This window comes from Dinoponera quadriceps, unplaced genomic scaffold (assembly GCF_001313825.1).
Source record: "Dinoponera quadriceps isolate SergipeBrazil2010 unplaced genomic scaffold, ASM131382v1 scaffold1769, whole genome shotgun sequence".
NCBI classification, from domain to species: domain Eukaryota; kingdom Metazoa; phylum Arthropoda; class Insecta; order Hymenoptera; family Formicidae; genus Dinoponera; species Dinoponera quadriceps.
Window position 1 is genome coordinate 240,507 of NW_014555826.1, and position 12,197 is coordinate 252,703.

At 38.3% G+C, this 12,197-nt stretch overlaps 2 protein-coding genes across 5 annotated transcripts in view; one reads left to right on the plus strand and one right to left on the minus strand.

The window, feature by feature from the left end:
* LOC106745497 (14 kDa phosphohistidine phosphatase-like) overlaps window positions 1–12,197 on the minus strand; it is a 78,854-nt gene that overhangs the window by 43,055 nt on the left and 23,602 nt on the right. The gene's annotated exons all lie outside the window — the stretch shown is intronic.
* The window catches only part of LOC106745496 (arrestin homolog), a 54,818-nt gene that overhangs the window by 19,942 nt on the left and 22,679 nt on the right, over window positions 1–12,197 (plus strand). For all 4 annotated transcript variants that reach the window (XM_014621157.1, XM_014621158.1, XM_014621159.1 and 1 more), the window contains exon 4: window positions 8,484–8,537. In XM_014621157.1, the coding sequence (XP_014476643.1) occupies window positions 8,484–8,537 (54 nt within the window). The remainder of the gene's footprint in view (window positions 1–8,483; window positions 8,538–12,197) is intronic.

The window sequence follows — 12,197 nt, forward strand, 5'->3', positions numbered from 1 at the left end:
GTAATACGTATACAAGCCAACATTAAAAATATGTTAAATGTGTGTCTCATAAACTTAAACAACAATAAAAATGTCCGTTTTGAAAGCTAATAAAAAATACCGGCTTCCCTATCGTTCGCATTTTTTAAGGCATTCGCTGTACAAAGAATTGCACCAGTGCATTTCTAATATCGTGGAAAGCGCGAGAATACAGTGCAAAATCTCGTAGATTTTTATTATTCTATTCATCGTCGGTCGAGGACGAATAACATTACAGGAAAGTGCATTATCAGTACGAAACTCTGCAAAAGTAGTCGTCTTCGAACATGCGCCCTTTTTTTCGCGTCGCGACAAGGAAATGTTGGAGCCCTACCATCGCGTTCACAAAAGAAGATTGCGATCGGCACAGCGCTGTCGTTTCCACTGCCGCAATGAATTTTGCCGAATGTTCTTTCACAGTCGGCTTATCCGCTTTGTTTTCTTTGAAAATTCGCCAGCGAGCAAACGTCAATTTCTACTGTTTTGCCACAAATTAAAAACAAATAACGTTGGCCACGCAATAAGCAATATCGGAATGGAAAAAAGAAGGGGGAAGGAAGATGAATAGAAATAGGGAGAGAAAGAGAAATGGAAAGCATAACATACGTCGTACATGAGGTCGATATACACGTTTTTCGACGATAAGAGTAGCTCTCGTTCGAAATAAATTCCGATTTACCATCTGCAATGCAAAAATAAAACGTTTTTCTGTAGCTTTCGAAAAAGTTTGTGCAACGAAAGCTGCACTTCGTTTGCAATTAATATTAACATTGCCGGTTATCGATAAAGTATAATTTCAATATTTGAATACGAAATATCCAACCAACCGCTAACATCGACGCAATTATATTCGCTTGATTATCGATACGCGCGACGTTAAATTCACAAACAAATACTCGGAATGTTTTTTTTTTTCAATAATATAAATATCGACATAAAATAAATATATTTGGGAAACACAAAAAATCACGTAAATGTAAAACATTCGAGAAAATTTTCGAGACTTTGAAGTTCGACGCGAAGAACTCCTATCGAGCTGATAAATTTTCAACTTTGCGCTACTTTAATAACCTGAATAATGCAAGAGAGACTACACCGTTACCCTTCTAAGAACAGTGAATGCGTTATAAAGATTGCGTTACGGCAGATTTCCGAAACATCTCCTATCGGCCGTTAAAATTGCTCTTATCTTCCGTTATCGAGATTGTTCTTCGCAAAGTGGTAAAATACTCACAAAGGATCAAACATTTGAACCACATGGAAAAAAAAACAGCCCGATATTGCGTTATCGTTAATCTTACAATCGATGTTTTTTCCCTTTTGATATTATTCTGTGACATCGGCTAAACTTTTGTGACATGAAAAGGATCTAATGATACATTGTAAAATCAAGTGGGATAAAGACTAACAAATAACTATTCCCGATTTTTCTGCAGAGAACCCTGTTAAGGAGAAAAAGGCTTTAATAAGCTTAAGAGGATTTTAACTTGATAGAAACAGATCCGATTTAGATGAAAATGGTACGGTGATTTATGATTCAAATCAGATCTTAGTGTAATAACGAGAGCAGTCACAATGTAATAATCGTGAGTCCGGAGTTACTGGCTTAAATGACATATTGATTTGATTAAAACGGAGTCGCAATTTGCATTCGTCCGGCGCCACGGCGATCGTATGATTTTTATCGCAATAACAATGATGTAAACATGAATCTGTTATTTCGTTTATTTTTAAACCATGATTCAAATCACACGCATCATAAAGGAACACGCACTTTTCATCATTCGAAATTTGTTGCCCGCAAAAAAATTCAACATGCGATCGCGATCGGATAACGTTCGCCCGCGAATAGCACGAAATGACTGTGACAACTGAATGAATATCGCAATATAGCCATATGTAACGCGTAATCAAGATATCGATATGCGAAGCCCTCGATGATATTAAAATGTAACATACCGTTCTGCCGATCTATTTTCCAGGAAAAGCGTTCGATGGCGACGTAACGTGCAGCCGTTTATCGATTCGCGCTACGATTGCGCGTCATTTGGACATCTCGGAGCAGTGAATTCCGCGCGATAACGCATGGACATCGTCAATTCGTGCGGCGGGGTTCAAATACGACGCATTCAACTCTATGCGCATTATCTTTATGAAACGCGGAAGCAAAATCGTTCTGACGAACGTCCATCAAATCACAATTACTCGAACATCCGTAAAAATTCAGCTTTGCTGCTACTACTACGACCGCGCACTGAGAGAAAACTTTTATTGATATAACAAGTCACCAGTTTCTGAAATTTGATTTGTAAGTGTAGTGACAACAAATCAGTCAAATTATTAGGAACAAATGTGATCTGTGAAGAGCCGAAGAACGAAAGAGATCGAGATGGATCGTGGTCGAAGGAACGTATGCATTTCTAATTCATTAAATATAAAATGTTAATTTCCTTATTTTTGAATGCTTGTATATTCCCTCATCGGATAAAGTGATAGAAGTTTCCACGTCTCACGATCGGGCAGCATTGATTAGGTTAAGTGCACGGACTTGTCGCAATGCAAGAGCTTCGTTTATTAGTTCAACGTAGGGTCCCCTTCTGACTGAGATGATGTCGAAGTTATCAAATGAATGACAACACAAACAAAGATTTGCCATCTGTGAATTCTACAAAATGTGTTAAAAGAAACGTGAGTTTGCGTGTTTCATGTTGTGACTAATATATATTTTAAAAAATTAATAGATAGATGCATAATAATATTTATATAAACGGTACAATTTTTTAACATATGTTTAACTTAAATTATATTAATCTATCGTCTATTGCAATATTAAAATTTTATGTTACCGAATATTGCAATAATTTATTAACAAAATGTATAAAGATATATTGCTTTCCATAAGAAAAGTAATTATAAACTGTATGAATAGTAAATATGTTGAAAGGAAATATCTGTTACTTACATTAACATAAGAAAAATCATTACCATATCATCAAAAACAGGTATTTCTGCTTGCATCTATTTTAACAGTATTTGGACATTTCATGCATTATGAATTCTACTAACAATATATTATGTACATCTAACAAATAGACAAGAATAAATATAATTTGTATCGCAAACGGTATGGTTTGTTAAAATGATAAATGTTGAAAAATGATTTGTAATAGTAACGGATGGCATGTAACTATTCGGAATGAATTCCGATCGGAATCATTCAGCTGTTCTCTAAATTTTCCCTTATATTTTACGGGAAACAATCAATAGGGAGCAATTCCGAGTCCGTACTTCATTCTCCTACCAGATCACCAAATGAGTTTTTGTTCCGATAACTGGGGGATTTCTCTCGGTGCGACAACACGGCCGTTGCGAGCGACGCTGGGAAATACGATGCGTGATATGGTAGGGAGCATAATTTAAGGTTTCACAGCACAATGACAAAATCAGAAGAAATACGTAGGATGGAGATTGCGGCGCGCGAGCCGCATGAGAAAATAATCTTCTGATGCGATAACCAGAGGCCGTTCTATTATCATAACAAATTAGACGACCATCCAGGGCCTCTTGTCCGCGACGATCTCGTTAGACCGATACTTTAACGGAGAGGCTCTCGTTGACGCCGAGCGAGGCTGCATCTGATAGTAACGCAACACCATAGTTTGAATAACCCATGACCCACCACGGTCAGTCTGTCAATAAGGACGGAAGAGCAGAACAGTCACGTTTTGTATGCGCGATAAATCGAGATATCGGTCGTCCGGCCTGAGAGAAGCCCGGTAGCTTTGGCTCTCATGGTATTTATTTCCCATTTCCGGCATACTAACCGCGACTCAATTCCTAACAGCGCGGCATAAAACGTGGAACCTTGGCCCCTCGGCGCTATTACTACCGTTTTACTCTTGACGGACAGCCGTATTCGCGCGTACATTTCAGCGAGCGGAACATTTCAGTTTCTCGGATTTGGAGTTGAACATTTCCCGAAGGCCGCCTCCACGATACAACATCGCTCTCTTTCTCTCTCGTACTGTTACGAGTACTATTACCGCGGACTCTCAACAATTATTGGCTTCGAATCTCACGAAATCATTATGGGATCGTTTTTCATCTTCTCTTTCTACGCACGGGAGAAGAAAAATACAAGTTGTCCGCGCCAAGCGGTTTCCATTTATCATAGATAGACACATCGCGCTTAAACGCGCAGAGAGAACGTCCTCGACGGGATTAAGAGCTGAAAAATCAAGTTATCCCGCTTTTCACGTAGATCCGTCTGTGACTCTCGCGTAATAACGAATTTGCTCGCCGAGTGTCGCGTCATCGCCGTTATATCCAGCCGTCGTCGTCGTCGCCCCTCTTTCTCTCTCTTTCGGCACGATCGCACTCTGCCACAGCGCAGGTCATGCCGCGCGTTTTCGTCGACGACAAAAATTTTATTCCGTCCGCTCCGCTTTGATTTCAGCCTCGACATATGCGAGGTATACGGTCGGTATGACATTCATTCTCATGCCGTTGCCGTCGCTGATGCTGCGGCACCTGATCGCCTGCAGCCGTCCCGTCGGCCGCACAACACGTTGCATTGCGCGGAACGCGCAATGCTCGTAAAACGACGCTCGATAATGGGCGCCGGTGCGAAACGACTGACGTTAATGTTTCGATGCACCTTGAAATTCGCGAACAAGCGCACGGATAAAACCGAGCGATTGCGCCCTGCGATTGGTTCCCAGTTGCATTCGGTCTGGGAAGGGCGACTGATAAAGTTGGAACTGCGACTAACTTAATTAAGCGCGCGCGCGCACATTCACGAGATGCGCCGATACGCAAATAACACCGCGCTGTCTGGGCTTTACATCGCGAAAACGCGAAGAGTAATGAGTAATACAGGATGAGGCAATAACTATTGCCACCTTGAATATCTTCGAAACTATTAGAATAAGAGAAATTACATACAGAAGCGGTCGCCTTATGGTAGTAACGTTCTTTTCCTAAGTGGAATAGTTTCAAAGATCCGAAGGTCATTTTTTTTTCTTTTTTTTTTTAACGGAGTGATATAGTTTTGCTAACATAAATCGATTCCTGTGTTCATTCTGCGTGTAGAAGTACTAGGGTAAGATCGAAAAGTGAATATTTTCCGAGATATTTTACTTTTTATTTCAATATTTTCCAGTACAAAATATGAAATACTTTATAAAGTATTCATTTTTCGATAACATCACCTTGACAGTTTTATACACAGAATGACAGTTGGAATCGATCGCTATGACCAAACATAGAAAAATTTTGAAAAAAACGGACATGATTCCATTAGAAAAAAACAAAGATGATCTTCAGATCTTTGAAGTTATTCCACCTGAAAAAAAGCATTACCACCATAACAAAACCGCTTCTGTACCATGTAATTTTTGTTAGATAAATTTTTACTTACTCTCATAGTTTCGGAAATATTCGAGGCAATTACGGTCTCACCTTGTGTTAATCTGTATATGTAGGGCATGTTACGAATATCGCTCACGTGTAACAGTAATTACATTCGTACGTGGAGCGTGCGTATTATTCACGTTACCCGTAATTTATGCTCTCGTGGCTGACGTAGAAACATTTTCAATCACACTTAATCTTAAATGATACGAAATATTCGTTTAATGAAACAATATATAGAGAGTGTAACGTGTGTATATGCGTATTTGCGCGCGAACTTTAGTATAAATGGACTAATTGATTAATAAGTTGACTAAGGTAAATGAACAATAATAAAATCACGTTCGCTAGTGCGTTCACGTGTGACGCAGTACGCACAAAAGCCGCAATGATAAACTGACTTTTTCTACGACAAGTTTCATGAATATAATAAAATGCCGATACACTCATCTCCTGTAACGGTTTTATGTCATTTCAACAATAAAAGAGAGCGTGCCCCGGGCTTTGTTGGCTCCGCTCGAGATTATTTGAGAGTACTATTCGAAAAGTTACTACGAAGCTGCGCGTTATGTTTGTTATTTTACACAAAGGAAAAGGTCGTACATTTAAATTCTACTCGCGTAATTAATCCACCGTGAAAGAGGATACAGCGCGAATACATTTTTGCGCACGCCAAGCGCCGAGTCCAACGTGTGATACTACTCGAAGTGATTATACGTGCCGTGAATTACGCGGTCTTAATGTCAGTGCAGCCCTTTCCCGTTTATCGCGCGCATCCCGATCAATACCCACCATCAACACTCCGCCTTATACGTGGCTATAAATCTAAGTTGGAATTATTTCCCGAAAAGATCCGCATTATACTGAACGTAAAAATGTTTAATTGGGTTAATGGAAAGGTGTAAACATGGAGGCGAAATAGCTTTCGATCGTCGTCGTTATCGGGGCGAAAGAATGTAAACGGAAGTAATTCCCGTTACTCTTCAATCCCTCTTCCGGGTGTCTTCTCAACATACAATTATGCACGGTTTCGATCGACTGTCGTGGGGAAATAAAGTACATAGAAAATGATATTGGTTAAATTAACGTGACATGATATAATTAAGCGCGTTTTGGTGGAAGTAGAATTTCCAATTTTTACGAGTCAAATACTTAAAAAAAACCAAAAATTGTGTTTCCTTCCAACAAAATGCGTTTAGTTTATGTCTCGTTAATTCTCATGTCACACATATCTCGTTAATTCAACTAATCTTGTTTTTCGTGTACGTAGTAACGTAATGTTTGCAGATAACCGCATTTAACCGCGGTGCAACTCTTGCGGGGCGCATACGGTAAAACGTTTCATTTTGCTTAAAAGAAAAAAAAATTTTTATCACGTCTGGTTCTCCAATCGCGAGCTACTTTGGCGTATTGCTATTTAAGACAACGAGAAACGGATACTACGTCGGAATCAGTGCAAGCAGTGACGCAGCGCAACACGCTACAAATACAGTCGATGGGTTATCGATCTCTTTCAAGGTCGCACATAATGTGTGTGCACTGTATATAATTCCGTGTAATGCAATTACCACTACGATAAATTACAATCACGTCGAACTATCGGCGTCACTCCCCGTAGCAATCTACTTAATTGCAACGTGATCGAAGTCGCCCAAGCGTGTTCAATTGATAGATAAGATTATTAAGAGAACGCTGTGTAGAGTGAAAAGCATTTCATCTCGTCATCACGAAGAAATTTTAATGAAAGATCCCAATTACACTCGCTGACTTTTAGTTCCTAATTCTGAACTTTAGATATCTCGGCAATTAAACCTCAAATTAACATTATCACTGTAAAGTCTAATTGATTGCCAATAAATTATTACATCTGATAATATAGGTACTAAGTAAAAATTTTTGCTAATCAAAGCCGAGACAAATCTATCAAAGAACGTATCACTGAAATATCTCACAGTGATATTTTACCGACCGAGGCTCTCCTCTATCATGCGCCCGGAAAAATATTTTTTCGCCGGTTACATCTGCCCGGAGGAAATGAAACTATAAATATAAAAGCCCCGTAAAGAACATTCCCCTATGTTCGTGTGTACCGCGTAATCCCGCGCATATTTATTTAATTTCGTGCAGAGCGGCACAAAAAGCTGTATATATATATATATATATATATTTGTATAACGCGCATAAGACGCAACCATAACAATCTACAATTAAAACAATGGCAACTTACGCGAGCCCGCACATAACTCACTTATTTAACCTTGCGTTTTGAACTTATTAACCAAGCAGTTTGTTGCAGTACGTTAATTTGTTCGAGCGATCTCCTACATTAATGTCACGAGTAAAACTCTCTCTTTCCCTCTCTGATATGATCACCGAAGCCCCGATTTCCAAATGGAGATCTTAGAAATTATATCATAGACACGAAGCGTCCGTATGTAACGAATGACATGAGAAGCAACCTGAGGAATCTTGGAAGAAAAGTCGACTTTTCCATTTCTCAGAAAATTCTTATTCCTGCAAATCGAAGCATATTAGTGGAATTGTCCTTCAATGGACTTGAGACGCTCATTAAATCGTTCTCTCCGTTAACGGTAAATCTAAATATAAGTGAAGAAAAAGTGAGAGAAAAAAAAAATATATATATATATATATATATATAGAGAGAGAGAGAGAGAGAGAGAGAGAGAGAGAGAGAGAGAGAGAGAGAGAGAGATTTCTCTTGATGATGAGTAACGATATGACGCGAAACGTCATGACACATGTTATACTTTTCCAATCCAAACAGCCGAGAAACGTGGGTGGAATAAACAAACCTATGCGATGCTACTGTTGGCAAGTGAAACATCAATAATTGAAATTGCTTCTCCATAATCCACAGCGACAAAGTCGATGACTTTACGACGATGGAATGAATTCGAGTTTTCTATTTATACGCCCATTCGAAATACTGCGTCGATAAATTTCGGAACTTCATATAAGTCTCTCATTCGTACACTCTGAAAACAAATCTAGTTCCTCAGTGAATAACGTGACTCGTTGTTTCTGTGTTTCAGAAAAACTAATACAAGTCCGGACCACATATCGGATTCTGCATTTAACAACTCAAGGTAATAAAAAGGTCATAAAAAGTCGGTTATAAATAATCATCGATCGAAAAGTAAATTGCAATCGCGAACGATTACCATTTTTTTTTTTGTTCACACCGCATCTCGTTTTTATTTTACTGAAAAAAATTACAAGATATTAAAAAACATTGTACATCAAACTGCATTTTTCATTCAAACTGCATTTTTCATGTATTTTTCATATGAAAATTTCTATAATTTTTAAGCTCGACGAAAATATATAAATTGCCTCGTCTTTAATTTGCATAACTTCAATTTAACGGATCAAACGCGAAAAATCTGTCAGTCGTGACTATCGCGACTAACGAAAGAACGCGAGCTTTTCATATTCATAATGTCGAAATCCATTAAAACATTCATTACGATAATGCGCGCCGTTAGCAGCTTCCGCAAGACCTTAATGTGAAAAAAATCCGCGCGTGTATCACGTTTATACGGAGTCATTAGAAGCTCGAAAAACTGAATAATTAAAGTCGCGAGGAATCCTTGACCCGGTTATTCTGGATATAGCCGTAGCCAGTTCGGTGGAAAAAGGAAAAGTATTATTGGATCTTCATGGTCGAACGAATTCGCTTAACCGAGAAGTTGAGAGACTGGGGGGGGGGGGGGGNTGACTTTGTCATGACGTCGATGAAGTGGAGGGAACTTTCGAAGTGTAACGTTAGCTTTCATATTGACAAAGAAAATATACGGGACAACGCAAAATTGGAAGAAAAAAGAGAGAGAGAGAAAAAACAAGATGTTAACGTCAGATTGTATAGACGTATAGACGGTGCGATCTGTATCTATATTTTGTGATCAGGAACCTTGTCACAATATGGGTGATTTATCGCTGATCTTATATCAGATACAATGTTTCATCAACGTGACAATTACAGAGTGAATATTAAAAGTAACATTAAAGTATAGTACATAGCCTATGAATATTTTGCTGAAATCTTGGTAAGTCGTGTTTTGAATTCGAGCAACAATGTGTGGAATTATCTCTAATTCTGTCGTACAATAAGATTATTCGAGTTATCCTATCATTGATTTTTAGATTAGGTGCACATCGATAACGTAATACCATTCGAGGCAAAGTCGTTTCTGTTATTAACGAAATACCAAATGTAATTTGTTCGTTCTTTAAGCGGAAAATTCGTTTTCGGCTTAAATAAAAAAGAAAACTTATTCGCTATAGTATTAATTTCCGCTTCAGATAAAAATATGTTTTCATTTTTCTATCATAACATTATGATCTACAGAGAGTTTTTTTTTTAATTTATTTCTGATAACATATATATTCTGTCTTTTTGGCTCGACGGGCTTCATCATATTTACTTTAAAGCGTTTCCGTTTTTCAGCTATCAATTATACGTGTCAACGATATTGAAATACATACAAAAAAAGGTCATCGAAAATGCGACAAAGCGAAGACGTTTTGTTTCTAGACAGATTTGCTCCGGCGATACGCGCCCGGTCTTATCAATTGTAAAATCGAGACTGCCATTAGCGTCTTATAAATTCCATTAAGATAGTTATACCGCAGATAATTGTACCGCCGTATTTTCAGTGTAACATCAACGGGATCATTCATAACTTTAGTATTTATCAAGTGAATTATGTTTCTATACATTGATTTCATTATCTAGATAACAAATATTAATTTGAAACGAAGACTATATATACAATATTACAAATACGAAAACATTATTTTTTATTTTTTATTTTTCTTATTAATGCTATTTTTTTGATACATTATTTGATCTAATAGATATGCACATATAATAGAAAGAAACATAGTGTTTAAATATGTTCATATGTATTTCGAATATTGTTATAAGTTATGAAGTTTAAACCGCTATATTTTCAAAACACAATGATCAATAATTCTGAAATTTTTATATAATGTCTCTATATTAGTCTTTAATATCACAGTAATTTTTCATTAATCCAAAATATGATTTAAAAGAAACTGAAAATAGAAGTTAAAAATAAGACATTATAATCTCAAAGAATAACAAGTATATAAAAAATATCATTTTTAGTTGGCAATTTCACAGTTTCCAAATGGACAATTTACATGAAAAAAAAAAATGCCGTTGAGCGATGAAATTCCGAACAGTAGCGTAATTGGAGTAAATCTTCTTAAGTCAATAGCAAATATCATTAAAACTTTTATGTTATGTATTGTTTCAATAATTAGAACATTAGTTTCAATGATATCGCTATTGAATCAAGAAGATTTATTCCAATTACGCATGCTGTTGAAAATTCTATTGATTCAACAGCATTATCTTGCCGTGTGCTGAAGACCGTGTGCAACTGTGTCAATAATCAAGTCATATTTAAATCTATATATAGTACAAGTTTCAAAGAATTCTTTAAAAACTCATTTTTGCTATAAATATCTTAAATCAGTTCCAACAAAACTTTTGAGGTTCCACGCGCGATCTAACATCGACAATGGAAAGGGTATTAGAGTACTAGTATTAGATAATGTTAGCGAGATGTAATTTCACGGTATCGCGTAAAAAGAACATCAAAGAGCAAGAGTTGTAAGGATTTAACAGGATCTTCGCGCCCCGAGACGCGGTTAAACTCATCATAAATCCTACTTTAGCACGTCACGACGGCGAGGTGTATCTCACAAATACATCAGCGATAAGTATACAACCGTACTGAGCAAAGTTTGATTAATGCGCGCGGCGCTTCGAGTCTCGCGTTTAATTTAAAAAACACGTCTTCTGTCGGAGCGACGACATCAACCGTCGCGCAATGAACTCCGTTGTAGAGTTTAATTAAGGCGTCGCCCACACCAACACGTTACTTTGTAAGGCGGCGTTTGGATTAATCAACACCTCTCGCTCTGTTGGAAAGAAAGTCAATAATGCCTGATGATACGTGTGTCGTAAGTATCGATCGCGCGTCCCGCCGCGTGTATTAGCGCATCGATCGACCGTTCGTTAATTTCTTTCTCGATTCCGCCGCGATGAAGCACACGTTAGATATGATATATTGAAATGCCGAAGCCAGATTCGAAAGCGACGAGTGAAATGATGCAAAGCCACGTTGGTCTCTCTCTCTCTCTCTCTCTCTCATTGGTGACGCGCACAACTCCGATTCAAAGACGACTTTCGAGGAGATTAGAGGATTGCTGTTTCGGGAATCTGGGACAAAGCAATGCGCGACAATCACGAGCGCACACCACACAGCACGCCGGCTTTTAATTCGACCTATTTGCATTTGGAGGCGTAAGACGCGTGTGCACGCGTTAACGCGCACGACAATGCCAACGCGGCAGAGAGACTCATTAAGCCGATTGTGGTCTTAGCTGCCGTTGTCGAATGTATATGGACGAGGGCGCGAGGGCGTTTGAGATAAGCGTTTTAACAAACCATTATCGGCTAATCGCGACGCCAAATAATCGTTATTGAATTTATCATCGCTAATTATCGCGACTTTCGCGTGCGCGCTAAATACTGCATCAAGCCGAATATTGTATGCGCTCTCTCACAGCTTTGATAGCGCGAAACGATTGCGCGCACTCTCTCGATCACGGCCGAATAACCTCGCGAAACGAATCATTTATTTTAATTGCAGCTTATAGACGATTACTCGCGTAAATTGTCCGATCGGCTACGCCACGGTTAATTGCTGCCG